This window comes from Polypterus senegalus, chromosome 14, assembly GCF_016835505.1.
Source record: "Polypterus senegalus isolate Bchr_013 chromosome 14, ASM1683550v1, whole genome shotgun sequence".
In the NCBI taxonomy this organism is placed as follows: Eukaryota; Metazoa; Chordata; class Cladistia; order Polypteriformes; family Polypteridae; genus Polypterus; species Polypterus senegalus.
In genome coordinates, this window is record NC_053167.1 from 19,006,365 (window position 1) to 19,028,003 (window position 21,639).

At 40.3% G+C, this 21,639-nt stretch overlaps 1 protein-coding gene across 3 annotated transcripts in view; it reads left to right on the plus strand.

The window, feature by feature from the left end:
* Positions 1 to 21,639, plus strand: part of nfatc2a (nuclear factor of activated T cells 2a) — a 332,314-nt gene that overhangs the window by 219,352 nt on the left and 91,323 nt on the right. For all 3 annotated transcript variants that reach the window (XM_039734460.1, XM_039734458.1, XM_039734459.1), the window contains exons 7-9: positions 13,796 to 13,851; positions 16,661 to 16,793; positions 20,048 to 20,731. In XM_039734460.1, coding sequence (XP_039590394.1) covers positions 13,796 to 13,851; positions 16,661 to 16,793; positions 20,048 to 20,731 — 873 coding nt within the window. The remainder of the gene's footprint in view (positions 1 to 13,795; positions 13,852 to 16,660; positions 16,794 to 20,047; positions 20,732 to 21,639) is intronic.

A 21,639-nucleotide genomic window follows, 5' to 3' on the forward strand; every position in this document is an offset into this window, starting at 1 on the left:
CGTTCTTGTGACCCTCCACATTACTGGCAGTCTGGCTTTGTTTACATTATGCTGCTTGAAAGCACGAGGGTTCTCCGATTGGTAAATGAGTAAACTGGTAAACATTTTTTCCACCTTTTGTAATTTCTTTCTTTACTTCGATTTCAATTTTCTTCAAAACTTTCTTCTGACCACTCTCCACTTGCTTAGAAGCCATAGTTAACTGCAAAAGCACACGAAATACTGTAGAGCACAAAGAGAGTGCACATCTTATTGAAAACAATGAACAAGGAGCGGCTTTGCTTAAATGAAAAAGCATGGCCGCTCTCTTTCTCTCTCAGGCTGCCTGTGGGGGGAGGGGTATGTTTTCGCTTGCACTACAGATAGGCAGGCAAACACGTGCCGCAATCTCCTCCTCCCCACCCTAGCAGGCACGTGCTCGCCCTTTCTCTCTCTCTTTCTCTCTCTCTTTCAGCTCAGCTTGCAGGCAGGCAAGGGAACCTGGCTTGTTCGTATACCGAGTGTGTGGTTGTGAACCGAGGCAAAAGTTTGGCGATCTTTTTGGTCGTGAACCGAGTTGTACGTGAACCGGGACGTTCGTGAACCGAGGTTCCACTGTACTGACTTTTGAAAATTCTGCATTTACTATTTTATTTTTTATTTTTTTTTAGTTCACCAAATAAAGTGTAACTGTACATTACCATTTTTATAAAAATACTGTTTTAGTTTCTTTCTTCCTATTTTTTACTTCTAAATATCAACAAAATGTGACCAGAGGCTCCAAACTTTTGCATGAACCATATATATATATGTGAATTATGCTATTATATGTATTTAATATGTAACTGCTTAAAAAAATTAAAGGAACACTTTGAAAACACATCATATCTCAATGGAAATCTATACTGAAATGGACTATGTGATGTGTTAGGAACGAAAGGATGCCACATCGTTTGATGAAAATGAAAATTTTCAACCTACAGAAGGCTGAATTCAAAGACACCCCAAAAATCAAAGTGAAAAAATGATGTGGCTGGCTAGTCCATTTTGCGGAAATTTCATTGCAGCAACTCAGAGTACTTGGTAGTTTTTATGGCCCCCACGTATGCGTGCCTGACAATGTTGGGGCATGCTTCTAATGAGACAACAGATGGTGTCCTGGTGGATCTCCTCCCATATCTGTACCAGGGAATCATTGAGCTCCTGGACAGTCTGAGGTGCAACCTGGCTGCGTCATATGGACTGAAACATAATGTCCCAGAGGTGTTGTATTGGATTTAGGTCAGGCAAGTGTGGTGCCAGTCAATTCCTTCATCCTCCAGGAACTGTCTACATACTCTTGCCACATGAGGCTGGGCATTGTTGTGCACCAGGAGGACCCCAGGACCCACTGCATCAGCATAGCGTCTGACTGAGAGTCCAAGGATTTCATCCCTATACCTAATGGCAGTCAAGGTGCCATTGTCTAGCCTGTAGAGGTCTGTGTGTCCCTCCATGGATATGCCTCCCCAGACCATCACTGACCCACCACCAAACCGGTCATGCTGAACGGTTATAGGCAGCATAACGTTCTCCACTGCTTCTCCAGACCCTTTCACATGTGTCACATGTGCTCAGGGTGAACTTGCTTTCATTGGTGAAAAGCACAGGGTGCCAGTGGTGGACTTGCCAATTCTGGCATTCTATGGCAAATGCCAATTGAGCTCCATGGTGCTGGACAATGAGCACAGGGCCCACTACAGGATGTCAGCCCTCAGGCCACCCTCATGAAGTCTGTTTCTGATTGTTTGGTCAGAAACATTCACACCAATGGCCTGCTGGAGGTCATTTTGTAGGGCTCTGGCAATGCTCATCCTGTTCCTCCTTGCCTAAAGGAGCAAATACCAATCCTGCTGATGGGTTAAGGACCTTCTATGGCCCTGTCCAGCACTCCTAGAGTAACTTCCTGTCTCCTGGAATCTTTTCCATGCCCTTGAGACTGTGCTGGGAGACACAGTAAACATTCTGGCAATGACATGTATTAATGCCTGTGCAACCTCTATACAATCCAAGTATCGCCTCATGCTACCAGGAGTGACACTGACCATAGTCAAATGCAAAACTAATAGAAAAAACAGTTAGAAAAGATGAGGAGGGAAAAATGTCAGTGACCTCCAACTGTTAAGCCATTACTGTTTTGGAGGTAATCTCATTGTTGCCCCTCTAATACACATGTTGTTAACTTCATTGACACCAAAGCAACTGAAAGTGATTAACAACCGCCTCTGCTACTTAACTGACCAAATCAGTATCCCAGGGGTTTCATTGACATGATGCTATACTCTGATTAAAAAGTGTTCCTTTACATTTTTTGAGATATATACAGTGTTGGATGTCCAGGGCCATTACCTGGCCGGGAAGGACAGAGGGAGAGAACCTGTCTGGGAAAGTGTCTTTCTTGAGTTGCTAGTGTGCAGCCCCTCTGCATTGCTACTGAACCACTGGTCCCTGCAAGGCATGCCAGGAGTTGTAGTTTGAAGCAGCCCTGTTAGGTTCCGTGGGTGCCACCAGGGGGTGCCGCAGGTAAAAAACTTGAAGTGTAAAATCCAGGACATTCTGATAGCTGTGCCCAAGAGATCATTAAAGCCCTGGATCTTGTTCAAGATCCGTGAATCTTTCTTCACCAGCAGATGCCCCAAAGCCACTGAACCCCACAACCTTGCCCAACACCCAATCCTTACAAGCATTGAACAGAGTAGGAGCATGAACACACCCCTGACAAACCCCAGAATCAGCTGGGAAAAACGCAAATGTCCTGCCTCCACTCTGCACAGCACGTACAGTACCAGTGTACAGGCTGGCCATGATATCCAGCAACCTTGAAGGGATCCCGCAAACTCTCAGGACGTCCCACAGGGCAACTCGATCAACTTCAAGTCGAACGCTTTACAAAAATTGACAAAGGCTGCCAAGAAACTCTACCAATATTCACAATTGTGCTCCATGAGAACCCTCAGTGCCAGGATGCAGTTGATGATAGACTTCTTTGGCATAAAACCAGACTGTTTCTGTTCACTGGTAGCAAGGACCTTACCCGGCACCGAGAGCAGTGTTATCCCCATGTAGTTGCTGCAATCCAGGTGATCACCCTTCCCTTTCCAGATAGGGATGACAAGTCCTGTTTTCCAGTCAGTTGTGATGATGCCAGTCTCTTAAATGGAAGCAAAGATTGCTTGCAATGCCAGGAGGATAGCCTTACCACCAGCCTGGAGAAGTTCACCCCGGATGCTGCAGATCTCTGCAGCCTTTCCCCCCCTCAGCTGGTTCACCACCTGTGCAATCTCAGTGAGGTTGTGTGGTTCACAGCTAATTGAAGGATCAGCCTCAACATCCGTGGACCCAGAGATATCCAACGTCCTAGCCTCAGGACCAGCTTTGAACAATTACTCAAAGTAGCCAGCTCAGCGGGTCACAACTGCAGTGTCACCTGTAAGGACCATTACATCAGCTGCCCTGACTGCGACTCTCCAAGGAACAGATTCTGATGTGTGTAATGCTTTGATTCCTCTATAAGCAGGACATGGGTCGCTAGAACGCAGATGGTCTGTCACTTGCTCACAGATTCCTCTAACAAACGCCTGTCTGTCCTCAGATAAAGTGCCCTGTGAGATGAAATACCTCCTTCTGTGAACATCGATAACACCAAAACAACCCTCAGCAACCTTCAGGGTCTTGTCACAGAAGATCTCCCACATAACATTAGGATCAGCAGTTGTACCCAAATCTGTAAGTTCCTCACACAAACTGCGTGCAAACTCATTAGAAACAGCCTGGTCTTGGAGTCTGGCCAAATCCAGGATCATTTTCCTAGTAGGTGTTAACCTACTGGACCTAAGCTGGATCCTGAGAGTAGCAATAACAAGTCTGTGGTCAGAATTCACAAACTGGGCATCTTCTGTAGACCCTGCAGTTTTGTAAGAGCCTCCAGCGTCTGCCCACGAGGATGTGATCGATCTTCTTCACCGCACCACCAGTATTGGAGTACCAAGTCCAATGACGCGATTCTGGGCGCAGGATCCAGCGATTCACAGCCCCTGACCTTTTGCAAAGTCAAGGAACACCATCGGAAGAAGTCAATCCGCTACAGCAACAGCTACTCCCCGAGTATGATAGTCATCAGAGCGACCAGACTAATAAAAGGTGCATCCACCTACAGAGATCAGGCCAGTCCCCGGTCTGCACACCTCAGAGAGTGCTGCCACTGAAATGCGGAGTTTACGCAGCTCCTCTGACAGCAGAGGAAGATGGTCATCTTGCCGGAGAGACGAGACGTTCCATGCGCCTACCCTTATGGGCCACCTCAAAATTGGGACCCGAGTGCTGCTGTGCAGCGGACGACACCTCAGCACCACACTAGTTCTGATCCCCAACAGACCTGATCCCATTGGCTCCCCAACGGTTTCGATTCTTCCAGGGATGGGGCTCCTGAGGGCTTTCCCCCATCCCCTTCATGATGCGAGCAGCTACAGCAGAGCCAATTCTGCGGAGAGCAAAAAGGAGTCCTTTCTGGCATCTTGGAGCTGTGTGTTGTTTTTACAGTGGCTGGAGTGCCAATCCTGCCACCAACCCCCATGATTTCCCTACAAGTTGGAGTACCGCTTGCAGGGCTGGATGCAGTTTAACGTCATATCCAGCACAGAGGCCATGCTTTGTTAAATTAACATTCTATGGGTTAAGATTGAGAGTGCTAAAAATAACTATTTGTTCATCTGAGAAAGTGTAGAGAATGTGAATGTTAACAATTCAGGTTTCTTAAAAGGCAAAAGAAAAATGTAGCCTTAGCATCCCTTTACTGCCCATGTTCATTCATAAACTTTTTCTGTGCAAATAGGCTTATGGCTTTATATGTGAAATTAACTTTGTTGAAAATATTTGAATTGCACTCATAGCTTTCCACTTTATTTTCTGGACATTTTTCAGTGTACTGAGCACTGAGATGCAAAAAAGTGACGCCACACAGAATTTATACTTAATCCTTTATTTTATTTATGAGACCACTCTACATTCTCTTAATTCCAGTCTAAAAAATGCAAGCATTCTGTCTCACTTTGCAACTGGTAAAAACTGTTTCCTTCTCTCTGCTGTTACTAACCCTGTAGCAATCTCTCTCTCTCTCTCTCTCTCTCTGTGTCTCTCTGTCTCTCTCTTTCTCTCTCTCAAGCCCTCTATGCATAAAATGTATGAAACATGTAAATTGTTTATTCAGTTGTTTAGTTCAATTTAGTTTATTTTTGAGTGCAGATGCACAGTGCTGTAATAAGTGAAATGCAAGTGTAAATTTTGCAAATCACTAAATGCATAATTAGAACACAAAGACATAAATTTGTTTAAATACACTAGAAATAAAAGTAATCTGACAGTGATTAACATAAGTGGAAACCAACGATATCTGTCAGTTAATTAACTGTTAAACTGTGGCTAAAGAAAGTTAAAGACAAAGTTAGATGCAGTCATAGTCGTGGAGAACTAGGCCAACTAGTTATGCATGCCCTCTTGGGCATTCTATAGTAGAGTCAGTACTAGGCCGCTGAGTCTGAAGACAGAATCTTTCCTCAGATGATTCCAAGGCTCCCAGTATCTCAGATGACTATTTCCATGGGCAGGAGAGCAGTTTGCAGTGGCACCAAGTGCTACAAGATACCAAGAAGAGAAACAAAATGTAGGAATAGTGTCTGGCTTTAGCATCATTAACCCAAAACAAACTCTTTAACTAAATATATTAATATAATTGTCAAAAAAATCTGTATCCTTTCCTAAGCTTAATCTTACCTACCATTTACATTTTACCCCTACTTTCATTATAACCATGTCTTTAGAGTGGGTTAATTTCAACTAAACAGGTAAAGATGAATGTAAACCGACCTATCTCCAAAAAAAGCAAAATGTTCTTTTTCCTGCATGCTTTCATTAAGGACTACTTTTGCTACTAATGGTAAAAAGTGGTAGGCAGAAGGACTACCCAAAGTGATATACTGTATATAAATATGTATACATGCAGGTCTGGTCTTATGTTTCTCTACTTCATCTTGTGGAAAAATAAAAAGATATTGCAATGCAAGCAAAGTGAGAAGAAAGTCTTTTGGATTGGAAATTTCCTGCTGCATACCTCAGAAACCATGGAATTGTACTTTATTTCAACTGTACTACTAAATATACTAAATATACACAGCAGTAACAAGAGAAGACTGATCTGCTTAAAGATTTAAAGATAACTTTAAAGATAATGTAGTGTTTGTTGGTAATTTAGTTTTTAGGATGTTGGTTTTCTCGTAAGCATTGAATGTTTATTTATACTAAGAAAAGGCAAAGCCCTCACTGACTGACTCACTGACTAATCACTAATTCTCCAACTTCCCATGCAGGTAGAAGGCTGAAATTTGGCAGGCTCATTCCTTACAGCTTACTTACAAAAGTTAGGCAGGTTTCATTTCGAAATCCTACTCGTAACAGTCATAACTGGAATGTTCTTTCGTACATATATACGGCCATAGCCTGCAGCTCGGTCGCCGTGTGAGGTGGAGTTGCGTCCCGCATCATCACGCCTCCCACGTAATTAAATGCCTGCCCATATAAGGCCATCCGTTGACAGCAAACCAATAGACACGCTGCCGCTAAATATTCGCAGGTGAAGGACTGTGCTTATGCAAACGAAGATGAGATAGTCATGGATGGACTAGTGTTTGGCACAAACTCAGCGAAAATGCGAGAGAAACTTTTAAGTGCCGGGTCTTAGCTAACATTAAAGATTACACGAGATACCACAAGCACAGCTGAGAACCTTCGATGCATGTACTCCGAGCAGCTCACGTGAACTGACTGTGAACGCAGTATGCAGAGAACAAGGAAGAGCTCCAAAGAGCGTTGAACAAAAAACGCATTACACAATTGAGAAGACAGCAAAAGAATATGAAGTGAGTGACGCATACAAGCATATTCATAAGTGCAGCTACTGCGGAAACAAAGCACGGTGTAAACCGTAAGTTTAAATTAAGTTTATAGACACGCTGCCGCTGGCATTTGTCATGCCTACGACGAATACGATATTCGTGAGATACAAGTTTAATAAGAAGACACGAGGTATAAACGAGACTTTTGATCACTTTGTAACAGAATTAAAATTGCTGTAACGGAGTTAAACTTGCTGGTGAAGGACTGTGCTTATGCAAACGAATAGGAAAGCAAGGTGTAAAGCTTAACTTTAAATTAAGTTCATAGACACGCTGCCTCTGGCATTTGTCATGCCTAAGACGAATACGATATTTGCGAGATACAAGTTTACTGAGAGGACGCAGGGTATAAACAAGACTTTTGATCACTTTGTAACTGAGTTAAAATTGCTGGTGAAGGACTGTGCTTGTGCAAATGAAGATAAGATGGTCAGAGATAGAATACTGTTTGGCACAAACTCAGCAAAAGTGCGAGAGAAACTTTTAAGTGCCTGGTCTGAGCTAACATTAAATAATTGCTGGTGAAGGACAGTGCTTATGCAAACGAATAGGAAAGCAAGGTTTATAAAGCTTAACTCTAAATTAAGTTCATAGACACGCTGCCTCTGGCGTTTGTCATGCCTAAGATGAATACGATATTTGCGAGATACAAGTTTACTGAGAGTACGCAGGGTACAAAATGAGACTTTTGATCACTTTGTAACTGAGTTAAAATTGCTGGTAAAGGACTGTGCTTATGCAAACGAAGATGAGATGGTCAGAGCTAGAATACTGTTTGGCACAAACTCAGCAAAAGTGCGAGAGAAACTTTTAAGTGCCTGGTCTGAGCTAACATTAAATAATTGCTGGTGAAGGACTGTGCTTATGCAAACGAATAGAAAGCAAATGTTACGTTATTTTTACAATGTTTCCTTTTCTTTTTCATAACTTCTTTAGCACACTTCTTTGCTGCGAAACGCGGGTATTTTGCTAGTAATTCAATATAATATAATGATAATGGGGGTGTACTATGTTTGAGTTTTTTATGTACATGTTCTCTGTAAGAATGCACTGAATTGAGTACTTCTATTTAATCCATTTAACCATTTTTTCAATGTATCCTGTGCTTTGAATGCACATAAATTGTACAGAACAGTGATGTTAGATTTAATGCTTGATTTCTCTTTCTATACCGTTAGTGTAAAGACATTGCTAAAAATGCTTAGTTTTACAAATAATTAGAAATCTGGTTTATTTGCAAGACAAGGGGCTCAGTAAATTTAAAAGATGTTAAACACTAACAAAATGAACTACTGTGTATGAGCCTTTCACAACACATGCAGAAATTATATATTTAAATTCTTTAATGCCATATATTAATAATGTCTGAGTGGAGCCTACAACTCCTCTCTGCATCTATGATGTTTTCCCCAGGTACACAATCCAAAGACCTGCATATTAGGTTCATTGGTGATTGTGAGTTTGCTTGGCTACTTAATATGGCTACGTGACTGAATGTGACTTATCAGGGCTGCAGACAAAAAGATCACTTCATGGAACCAGTGGCTCGTGAAAAAAAAAAATTGGGAACCAATAGCTTTGATTTATATGCCAAGTAATACATTTTTTAAAATATTAATGTTTCAGTTTCTTCCCTTTCTAACCTCCATTTATTTGTGTATAATTAATTTTCCTGTGCAGTGCATCCTTCCCTTGTGCTTTTTTGTCTGTCTTGATGATTTGGGTAGCAGAATGGCATTATAACTTTCCAACTATGTACAGTCATTAAGAACAGTATATTTTACTCGGGTTCTGAGTCTGTGTCACTGACCAAAAGAATGTCAGTGTCAGATGGTCAACCAGTGTAATTTGGTCTTCTTTTCCTTTTACTTGAAGTGAGCCAGTGTTTGACAGAGCTGAGGATGAAACTGTTTCAGTGATGGGCCTTATGTTCTGATCTTACTAAATCTTCCAAGGTTGAGATTTTAGGAGAGATTCACACTTCTGTTCTATGCTGAAAAGCCACATTCACACTGAGCTGCTAAAATAGGCAGAACCAGAACAATCTCAACATGATGTTGAATATTGTGAAAATCTGTGTGATAAGGGTCTTTTGTTAGTAAGACTCCCCACAAATGTTTTTCAGACTGTCCTTTGTGACCCACGTACAGAGAAACATGAAGTGCCCAGTATAATGTGGGTCAAGCAATGCTGGGTCTTCACTGCAGAAGGTGTGCATATATAGCAACCTAATTCTACACAATTACTTTTGGGTCTGAAGTGGTATGTTTTCTATATCAGCTATAGTAAGTTATAGATTTTTTTATTTATTAACTTTCCAGTGTTCATTGTGAAAACAGAAAACAGGGGGCATGCATTTCTATGGTAAAGGCTTATCCAAGGAAATAAGTGTCCCTTTGAATAGATGGAACAGAGGAGCACAGTAGACATGAAAGTAATTCTTCTTTCAAAGAAGTAGTAACTTCTTTCAATCTTTTAAAATAATATTTGGTCAATTTTATAATTCCAGCATTCATCGTGCAAGCATAAAAGACTTTCTACAACCTTATAAAATATGTTTTGAAAAATTTTAGCTAACCAGTGTTCATGCTGTAAGCATCAGACAGATGGTTCAGTTCCAAATGGGGAAATAAGTGTCCCTTTCAGTGGATAGAACAAAATGGCACTGCGGACAAAAGATTTCCTAGAGTCTTTTTAAATAGGTTTAACTCAATTTTAGGTGTCCAGTGTTTATTTTGTAAACAGAAGGGCTTTTCAACAACAAAGTTTCAATTGTGGAAATGAGTGTTCCCATTGAATGGGATGGAGAGCCACATTAGATATGAAATTGATATAGAACACTTTCTACAGTTTTTTAAAATATATTTTCAATAATTGTATATGTCCAGTGATCATATTGCAAGCAGCTTACAGGGGTCATGCATTTCAACAGCAAAAGCTTATTTGTGAAAATGAGTGTCCGCTATGGTGAAAGGGATGGAGGTGCACAGTAGATATGAAAAAGCTGTAGAAGACTGCCTGGTAAGTTTATTAAAGTCACTGTGCACCTTTTTAACTACCCAATGTTCATTTTACAAGGAGGCACAGAAGGTAAAGATTACCATTGAATACTTTCTACAAGTTTTTTAAAAATCTTTGATCAGTTTTAATCAGCCTTGATCAACTGTGCATGTAGTATATGGGAAAACAAGTTTTATAAGATAATGATACCTGCTTTGAAAAGATCCTCCCCCAATTTAAAAGGTTCTCATGACAGGCAAGGTTTTTTTTGATAGAACTTGAACTATTTCATTCACGTGATTTTAATCACTCTGCGAAATTTAAGTTCCACAACAATACCTTTGACATGGAAATGTTTTGCCCTTCTTTTTTCCCTGAAAAAAAACTTTCTTAGTAAATATTTTAAAGAAAGTCTCCACGTACGTAATGGAAGTGGATTACATTTTTTCTAATGATTTGTCTTTTAAAATATCTTTTTACAGAGTTCTTTGTTTTGAAGTAAAGAATTATTAATTATCCATCCATCCATCCATCCACTTATCCAAGGTCGGGTCGCAGGGGTAGCAGCTTAAGCAGAGAAGCCCAGACTTCCCTCTCCCCGGCCACTTCTTCCAGCTCTTCCGGGAGAATCCAAAGCGTTCCCAGGCCAGCCGGAGACATAGTCCCTCCAGCGTGTCCTGGGCCTTCCCGGGCCTCCTCCCGGTTGGGCGTGCCGAACACCTCACCAGGAGGCGTCCAGGAGGCATCCTGATCAGATGCCCGAGCTACCTCATCTGACTCCTCTCGATGCGGAGGAGCAGCGGCTCTACTCTGAGCCCCTCCCGGATGACTGAGCTCCTCACCCTATCCTTAAGGGAAAGCCCAGACACCCTGCGAAGGAAACTCATTTTAGCCGCTTGTATTCGCGATCTCGTTCTTTCGGTCACTACCCATAGCTCATGACCATAGGTGAGGGTAGGAAGGTAGATCGACTGGTAAATTGAGAGCTTTGCCTTACGGCTCAGCTCTTTTTTCACCACGACAGACCGATGCAGAGCCCGCATCACTGCGGATGCCGCACCGATCCGCCTGTCAATCTCACAATCCATTCTTCCCTCACTCGTGAACAAGACCCCGAGATACTTAAACTCCTCCACCTGGGGCATGATCTCCCCCCCAACCCTGAGAGGGCACTCCACCCTTTTCCGGCTGAGGACCATGGTCTCGGATTTGGAGGTGCTGATTCTCATCCCAGCCGCTTCACACTCAGCTGCGAACCGCTCCAGAGAGAGCTGAAGATCACGGCCTGATGAAACAAACAGGACAACATCATCTGCAAAAAGCAGTGACCCAATCCTGAGTCCACCAAACCGGACCCCTTCAACACCCTGGCTGCGCCTAGAAATTCTGTCAATAAAAGTTATGAACAGAATCGGTGACAAAGGGCAGCCCTGGTGGTGTCCAACTCTCACTGGAAACGGGCACGAGTTGGAACACACCCTCCGGTCCCCCTTTTTAAAGAGGGGGATCACCACCCGGTCTGCCAATCCAGAGGCACTGTCCCCGATGTCCATGCGATGTTGCAGAGACGTGTCAACCAAGACAGTCCTACAACATCCAGAGCCTTAAGGAACTCCAGGCGTATCTCATCCACCCCCGGGGCCCTGCCACCAAGGAGTTTTTTGACCACCTCGGTGACTTCAGTCCCAGAGATGGGAGAGCCCACCTCAGAGTCCCCAGGCTCTGCTTCCTTATTGGAAGGCATGTTAGTGGGATTGAGGAGGTCTTCAGTACTCCCCACCGACCCACAACGTCCCAAGTCGAGGTCAGCAGCACACCATCCCCACCATATACCGTGTTGACACTGCACTGCTTCCCCTTCCTGAGACGCCGGACGGTGGACCAGAATCTTCTCGAAGCCGTCCGAAAGTTGTTCTCCATGGCCTCTCCAAACTCCTCCCATGCCCGAGTTTTTGCCTCAGCAACAACCGAAGCTGCATTCCGCTTGGCCTGCCGGTACCTATCAGCTGCCTCCAGAGACCCACAGGACAAAAAGGTCCTATAGGACTCCTTCTTCAGCTTGACGGCATCCCTCACTGCCGGTGTCCACCAACGGGTTTGGGGATTGCCGCCGCGACAGGCACCGACCACCTTACGGCCACAGCTCCGGTCAGCCGCCTCAACAATAGAGGCACGGAACATGGCCCATTCGGACTCAATGTCCCCCACCTCCCTCGGGACGTGGTCGAAGTTCTGCCGAAGGTGGTAGTTGAAGCTACTTCTGACAGGGGACTCTGCCAGCCGTTCCCAGCAGACCCTCACAACACGTTTGGGCCTACCAGGTCTGACCGGCATCTTCCCCCACCATCAAAGCCAACTCACCACCAGGTGGTGATCAGTTGACAGCTCCGCCCCTCTCTTCACCCGAGTGTCCAAGACATTATTAATTATAACAATTACTATTATTTTACTAAATCTTATTTTCCATGTTTCTTTGCTGATGAGCTCCCATTTAAGAATTTATTGGTAACAGAACATACAGCATGCATGTCAAATAACTGAAGAAACATCTAACAAGTGGCACAAAGCGTCATGAGTCTGCCACGAGTCATCTCCCAGTAGTCCGTTGCAGCACACCCCTGTAGGAATGCCAATTTTCAGCTTCATACCTAGACCACAGCTGGTGGTTGTTGATCTGAAGAAGAAGTAGTTCTTTTCTAAGGTCCTTAAATCTGAGTCTCTGACCTTATGAGACAGAGTGAACTTAGTAAAATTTTACTGCTTATTTCTGTCATTTACTTGACACTCAATACCTCATTATTTAACTCTACCTCATTATTTAACTCACTACCTAGAACTTGCAACTACACATGAGCACTGGAATGTAAAATAGCTTGTAAATTGAAATCTTCATCTAATAACATGGCTCCTACTACAACACTGCTGCTTGGTATAGTGTCCTAAAAACTGTCTCTGCCATTCTGTTACACTGGTCAATCTCAAAATATCTATGATTCTGTCAGTTCTCTGGTAATATTAGCCTTGAATTTAAATGTGTGTCTGGTTGAAATTGTATGTGCATAAATCAGAGACTGCAGGTTCTGCCTTCTGACAACTTTGCAATGTTCCTATATACGTATTGTGAGTGTTTTTGATTTTTGTTCTACTTATACAGCTAGGCACAGGTTTAGGTACAGGTTTAAATGTAAGCACATTAGCTGGAGAGCTGGTGGTTCCTTTGTCTTTTTACCTCGTTATTTGCTGATGGCTGATTTAAAAACATTCATCATTTAAAACCTTAATGTAGCTGTTTAAAATTAAAACAGGTAGTTAAGAGTTCTGAATTATAATAGAGACGCTAACTAATATTAAGCCCGAAAAAACATGCTGCTTTAGTAGTAAATAAATGGGTTCTAATTAAAAATTTGGTTAAAGCAAAAAATAAATACATTTGTTGATAAGTTTGTTATGTCTGCATGGGGAGTCCAAATAGTTAATTAAGTTCTAGATACTTCAAAGTAAAATTTTATCATATTGCCAAATATCTATAATTACTGTATATACAATTTACAGTTGAGCATCCATGGTACTGTATATTCATGGGAAACAATACATATAGTTTTCCCTATTTTATAGATTGTCTGCACTGGAAAGGTCAAAAAATTAGCCGACACACAAGTAATTAATAAATCAATAAAATCATTGCTAATTATTTAAAATTACTCAAATCTTAAACACATTTAATATCACATTTTAATTAAACTAACATTATATGCTAGGTATAGAAAATTATTTTGCACTGTTTAATCCCATACAGTGCTTAACAATAAACCTTTTTATTTTTTTAACAGATGGGCAGCAAATCTGGGACATAGAAGCAACTGTGGACAAGGACAAGAGTCAACCTGTGAGTAAGCAAAACATGTCCACCCATTCTCTGAATCTGCATCATTGAATACAAGACTGAAGGGAATGTGAACCTGTACCTACAACATCATAAACAAGGCAGAATACTACTCTTGACAGGATCATATTCTATGACACATTCCCATGCACACACCGAAACCTACTGTATTCATATTGGTCCAATTTAGAGTCACCGGAATTACAGTTAACCTAATATGTCCAATATGTATCTGGCATGTTGGAGGAAACCGATGAACAGGGCAAGCTACACACAGAATAGGCAGGACATTGAACTGGCAAAAATACTTCTGCATGAAGTATCTTCTGTATCTGTTATTAATATTAAATGCTATCTTTCAAGTTTATATTAGTATACTTTTTAAAAGGAGTTGTCCATATATTAAATGATCAAATAATTTTTATCGTTTAGGGATTGGTAGATGCTGGTTTATTTTTAAATTACCATACACCAGGATTTAGTAGCAAATTCCTAAAGTTCTACTGTACCTCCAGTAACTTTGCACCTACTCATTCATACCTTCAGTGCTATTTATCTTCCCTGGCTAATATCTAAATCTTCATTACTTATTCTATTACAAGTATAAAATGCAATTGATGAAAGATAAACAGTCATAATATTTTGCTAATAGTTTTGTTTCTATATGTAACGTATTGGGGGCGGCACGGTGGCGCAGTGGTAGCGCTGCTGCCTCGCAGTTAGTAGACCCGGGTTCACTTCCCGGGTCCTCCCTGTGTGGAGTTTGCATGGTCTCCCCGTGTCTGCGTGGGTTTCCTCCCACAATCCAAAGACGTGCAGGTTAGGTGGATTGGCGATTCTACATTGTGCTTGGTGTGTGGGTGTGTTTGTGTGTGTCCTGCGGTGGGTTGGCACCCTGCCCTGTGTTGGCTGGGATTGGCTCCAGCAGACCCCCGTGACCCTATTCAGATTCAGCGGGTTAGAAAATGGATAGATGGATGTAATGTATTGATGTGTAAAGCCTCTATAAAAGTCTGTTTTATTGCTGTGTGTGATTTTCATTAGCAAGGCAAAATGTGGAAGTCAGTTGTCGTGCAATGTTGGGAGTGAGAGGAATGTATGTAACAGATACTGGCATACTAACAAGTTTGGACATCTCATCTAGATTTCCTTCAATCACTGAACTGAATCTGGAACAAGAGTTCTCAGTTAGCAGCTATTCAGGGTATTACACTTTATTAGAATACATGTTTGATACTTTAAACAATATATCTATCTCAGGGGTCAGCAACCCGCGGCTCTTCAGCCTTCTTGTAGTGGCTCTCTTTGGCCTTGACAAAAAAAAAAAACATGAAAATGAATAATGGCAATTTCTTAATTTCTTATATTTATATATATATATATATATATATATATATATATATATATATATATATATATATATATATATATATATGTGTGTGTTTATTTACTAGTACTACTGTTATACACTTTAAAATCTAATTTTTATTTATTTATTTATAATTTGTCAACTAAAATATGCGTCACATCTACGTCTCTAGCCTTTGCCTTTACCTGCAGGCGGCTTCTGGAGTGTGCGACTCCCTGCACTAACCATGAGTAAATCCCAAAAAAGAAAAATCTTAGAAGAAAACAGAGAGTTTAATTCTGCGTGGACAGAAGCATTTGCCTTCACCGCCAACGACGCTGGCTTACCGGTGTGCTTAATATGTGGCGATAAATTATCGAACAACAAAAAATGTAACGTTGAAAGACATTTTCGAAACAAGCACTCAGCATTCACTGAAAAATAGCCAAGTGAAGATGAGCAAAAGAGAGCAATTTCGGAACTGCAGCAGAAAGCTGAACAGAGCAAACATACTTTCAGAAAGTGGATCACTTCTTCACAGTCAACTACAGCTGCTATTTTTGAGGCAGCTCAAGAGATCGTAAGGTGGGGTAAGCCGTTCACAGACGGAGAATACATGAAAGAATCGTTCATAAAAATATTAGAGCATCTATTCTCCGACTTTAAAAACAAACGGGAAATTGTTCAGACAATTAGAGAAATGCCTCTCTCTGCAAAGACCGTCAAGGACAGGACCATTAAAATGGCAACAAACATCACCAGTAAGCAAATTTTAAAAAAAGATTAAAACTTTTAAAAGTTTATAAGCTGTGCTATGTTTTGCGGCTCCACACTATTTTTCTTTGGAGGAAGAAAGGGCAAAATGGCTCTTTTGATAGTGAAGGTTGCAGACCCTTGATCTAGCTGATCCTGTAATCCTTACAAAAGACATTAAAGCTCATGTGAAGAGTACTTAGAATACCTGAAAATGTTTCATTGGCAGAGCTTGCTACCTGATCTGAATGAAATGGATGAATCAATATTTCTGTGTTAGTTTATACTATAGTTTGTAAGAAATGATGAGGATGCAAGAAACACTAGGTTAAAACACTAGATATTCATAAATGTACCAGGGTAACTAATGATAAAAGATTGTAGTAGTTATGTACAGAAAAGTGCTAAATTGTAATTGTTTTACTACATTGTGTCAGCTGGCTTAAATGAGGAAGTGTAGACTGGGTAGAACTTAGAAGACTTAAGTGGACAGTGATATCATCTTTGTAGACATTCCTGTTTATCTAGAGTTCATCTGCGGGACTTTCTACCATATTTCAGTGAAGGTTATAGACATAGAGCCTGGCTCTATTGAAGATCTGAGTATGAATGGATTTGTAGCCTAAAGTTACAAAGTGTAAATTGCACATTGTAAAGTTTAGTAATTTTCTTATTAAAAGAAAACACTTAGCTTACTCATTTCTTTTTCAGAGCATGTTATTTGTTGAAGTCCCGCCATATAGAGATCCAGCAATACGTCATGCAGTTAAAGTGAACTTTTTTGTTATCAATGGAAAGAGAAAACGAAGTCAACCTCAACATTTCACTTACTTCCCACTACCAGGTAATAATTTGATGCATAGATATTTCAAGATGAGAAAGTAATCTTCTGTATGCATCTTAAGACTCTTTTACACAAGCAGTTTGAAGTGGCTAATGCTAAACGTTACTGTTAGAAATTATGTACCACTTGACATTATCAAAATCTTTGTCAGGATACCACTGCTATTTTCATGTAGATTTATAATTTAACACATAGCCTTATTGATCTGCCAATCACTGCACTTTAGTGGTGCTGCACATCTTTTAGGAGGTTGCATTCTCTCTACACAGAAAATAATGCATAAATCTCAAACATTCCTTAAGTGTATACAAGATTACCAAACAAATTTGATAAAATCACCATATTGTACTTTTTGTACCAACTGATTGCAGCATACAGCATGCCAGTATCTTGAACTACCTATAAAGGAATTTATATTTGAATATTTGAATTAACTCTGATTCTCCACCTAGTTTTCTGCCAAATAAGCTGTGTTGCTAACTAGGTCATCTATTGAAATTTCTTATCTTGCTTCAGCTGCTGCTGCCTTTAATGCATGTGTCGTATGTTTAGTATTTTATACTAAATCAAAGCTTCTAAAGTTTATTGTCTGACCTGTGTATAGCACTAATAACCACATATGTAGTAACAGGGTTTACTCTCTGAAGTAGTGTTACTTTATTTCTGAAGCTTGCTAATATATTCATAGCCCTTGCATTATTTACAAAAAGACAGTCAGGGAGCATTGCACTGATTTCACCTATTGTGAATGTTATGTTATCATTCTACATTACTAATGCCTTTGCAAAGATGTAAAGTAGCATTTCTTTGTATTTTCCATTGCATATTTTCATTTCAGTTTAAATTCCAAGGTAACATGATACACTGAGTTGGAATTCTAGTCCACACCCTTACCTGTGTGTCTTTGTAATATTTTCTCTGGGTATTCTGCTTTTCCTCCCCTAGTCTATTGACATGCAGATTAGGTTAATTGGTGATGCTAAATTAGTCCTGTACGAGTTACTTCATGTTTGTACATGAAAGTGGCTTGCAGTGGACTGGCTCACCTTTTAGTACTGATTCCCACCTTATACCTACTATAATTCTTTAGCTGTAGTGAATAAGAATCTTAGAAACCACAAAGCAGTATGTAAGGATTTCATCTTCATTTAAACAGTATATATATGTATAAAGGGAATATAATAAACATTATTCCAAGTTTTACATTTTCTAGGCCATTGTGTAACCTAAATAAGTATAAATGCAAATTTCATATTTGGAAAAAAACAAGTACTACATTTATCACTTCCTCAATTAGAATCAGGTGTACCAGATCAAGTGCAGATAATTAAAAAAATCATTAGAGAGGATCTTGGAGGAACCTGTCTTGTTTAAACCTCAGACATTTAGTTTGATTTGCATTTTGTTGTGGAAATGTGTATTATTAACATGCCTAGACTAAGAGAGTTCTTTGAGGTTAAATTGGAAATTAGCCATTTCACTGTCCAGAAGATCATTTACAAGTGTAGAAAATTTGCAACAACTGCCAACTTGTTCAGGCGAGCCTTGTCTCCCCAGCAAGTTCAGCCTGAGAGGAGAATGCAGGATGCTGAAAAAAGTCTAAGAACACCTAAATTTCATCATCAGGCCTACATCATCGTGCCACTGTTGACATCAAAGTGCATAAGTCATATGTTTAGAAAAGGGCTGCATCTGCATGGGAGTTGTGTCTGGAGGAAAACCATGTTGTCCAGAAAAAATATCGGAAGAAGGTTTGCCCATGAACCACGAGGCAAAAATCAGGACTTCTGAAACATTATTATTTTAACTGATGAGGCTGAGATAGAGTTATTTGACCACAGCACCAGAAGACATGTTTAACAATAACCAAAGACAGAATTTGACCAGATAAACCTGATACCAGCTGTGAAACATGGTGGTAGAAATGTTATGGTTTGGGGCTGCTTTGCTACTTAAGGGGCTGGACAACTCCTCATCATCATATAATCCACTATGAATTCTTCATTGTACCAGAGGGTGCTTAAGGAAAATATGAGGCGTTCTGTCAGAAAATTGTAGCGCAACCGAAAGTAGACCCTGCAACATGTCAATGACTCTAAACATACCAGTAAATCCTACAAAAAATAGAGGAAATGGCACAAATGAAGGATTGTGTAATAGCCAAATCAAAGTCTGGACCTGAATGCCATCAAGATGGTGTTAGGGTATTTGAAACGGGCTGTGCGTGCAAGACACCCCTCAAACATTGTTTTGCCGAAGGAATTCTGTATGGAGGAATGGTAAGAACTCTTTCCAAGTCAATGTCAGAGACCTGGTAGACAGTTATAGGAAAAGCCTACTTGAGGTTTTTTATGCCAAAGAGGACAGAGCCAAGGGTGTACTTATGTTTTTTACAGAAGGAAATGGTATATCTGTTCATTTCATTAAATAAATCATTGCAAAGCATAATTTTCATTGTTTTGTTTTTCAATTCCTTCACCTTTGTCTAAAACTACTGTTTAAATAAAGATCAAATCTTGATAGGTCTGCATATGCTAAAAGAGAAAAAACATTTCATTAGGTGCATCAAATTTAAACTATGCAGAATTTGTAACAAATCATTTCCTGCAACATGATTCTGGTTTCCTGGATTAGTGTGTTATATAATTCTTATCAGCCTTTTTCATAATTAGAAATAGTTGCCATGGTGATCAATTAAAAGTGATAAGATTATAATAATTCTTGATTTTTATTAGCTATGAGTACTTATTCATTTTAGAGTTTTACTGTTCTAATAAGGGCGGCGCAGTGGTAGCACTGCTGCCTCGCAGTAAGGAGACCTGGGTTCGCTTCCTGGGTCCACCCTGTGTGGAGTTTTCATGTTCTTCCCGTGTTTGCATGGATTTCCTCCAGGTACTCCGGTTTTCTCCCACAGTCCAAAGACATGCAGGTTAGGTGCATTGGCGATCCTAAATTGTCCCTAGTATGTGCTTGGTGTGTGTGCCCTGCGGTGGGCTGGTGCCCTGCCCGGGGATTTGTTCCTTCCTTGCACCCTGTACTGGCTGGGATTGGCTTAAGCAGACCCCCGTGACCCTGTGTTTAGGATATAGGGGGTTGGAAATGACTGACTGACTGTTCTAATAATATTTGTTTTTTATTAGTTATTGCTGCTGATTTTGTTTATAGCCTTGCTATAACATAATGTTGGCTTGTTTCATTTTAAACAGTATTAACATCATGACCTCACATTTTTCTGTCCAATGTTATTGTTTCAGCCATCAAAACAGAGCCCATCGATGATTGTGAATTGCAAATGAAAGTAGCTCATGGTTTTGCAACAATGCAGCACTCCTATTATCATCCACAAGGAATGATCAATTCTGAAACCTGTTTTGTTGCATCATGTCAGCAAATACCTTCAGGTATATCACCACCAGATTCACGTAGTAGAGCAGTCATTTATCCCAAAAGCAGAAGCCTGAGTTCAAGCCCATTGATTTACCAACAGACCAATCTTATGACCTCTCCAGGAGCCATTATCCAAGATGCACACTGTTCTGTCTTAGTTCATACTGGCTCTCCAGGACAGTCTTCCACCATGATCCACCAGCAATCATCTTCACCCAGTCAACCTCCATCTTCTATTATTCAGTTTTCTCCTACAAATCACCAAATCAGAGGAGGTGGCCTCAGTGATCACCAGCATATAATGTATTGTGAAAGTTTCCAAAATTCTCCTGCACGCTCTCCTGCTCCTGCTGTTACTCAGACCACAAGAATAAGTACAAGTTTCTACCCAACAGTAATCCAACAACAGCCTTATATTCAGAAGATTGCTAAACACAGGTCTCCACCAAGGCAATTAGAATCACAACAATGCCTAGAAGAGCAGAAAGAAATACCAGGTGGAAGAGTTACAGTCAAACAGGAAAATCTGGACCAGGCTTATCTTGATGATGGTAAGGGGAATGTTTTATGTAATGCTAAATAGCAATTTCGATAGAAATATTAGTTTTAACATCACAGATTGTATTCATTTATAAAAATAATAGTGTGTATAGTATTCTAAAAGGTTGATGTTCTGACTGATGCAGAGATCTCAGTTACACATCTGGCATATTTAATTATGCACATAATTTTTAATATAATACTGTGTATTAATATTATGAAATAAATATTTAGATATACATTTACTATACATTTGTGCTATAGAGAGCCTACAGTTATGTTAACTGCATAATACTGGAAGAGTCACAGAAAGATGACTGAGGTAGAAACTAAAGGTATGTATCGTATAAAACATTCCAAATCAATTCTTAATAAATACTCTTTTAAAACTTATATGGTTCCATCCCAGCCCATCATTATGTACCAAGATTAACTAGTATAGAATATAATCTGCCAAGAAAAAACACATTACAGAGCAGGTTATTGTTTATGTGAAGTAAAGTCTAATAAAAAATGTGATTAAACATAGGCCCCGTATATATGAGAATATGAAAATCTGATAAGTTAATATCGTAGATACAGTAGACTCCCAGGGTTCAAGAAGACAAAAAGCAAAGTCTGTGTGTTTGGAGTCGACAAACAATTATGTCTGTGCAAGCGGTGTAAAGTGTAGTTTGGATGACTATCCACTTGAAATCAGCAAAGAAAATGTGCTGGGAAGAATTTGGGAAGAAAACAATGGAACATTACATTGAAAATCAAAAGAGTAAAAGGATTAAAGGGAAGCTGAACACAGACAATCTGAAGCATACAAAACTTGAAAGGAGAATTGCAGATAGAAGTAGGCGTGATTCTTAAAGCTAGGAGATCCCGCTATGCCAAACAAAAAAATGAAGAAGAAATGGAGGAATTACAAAAG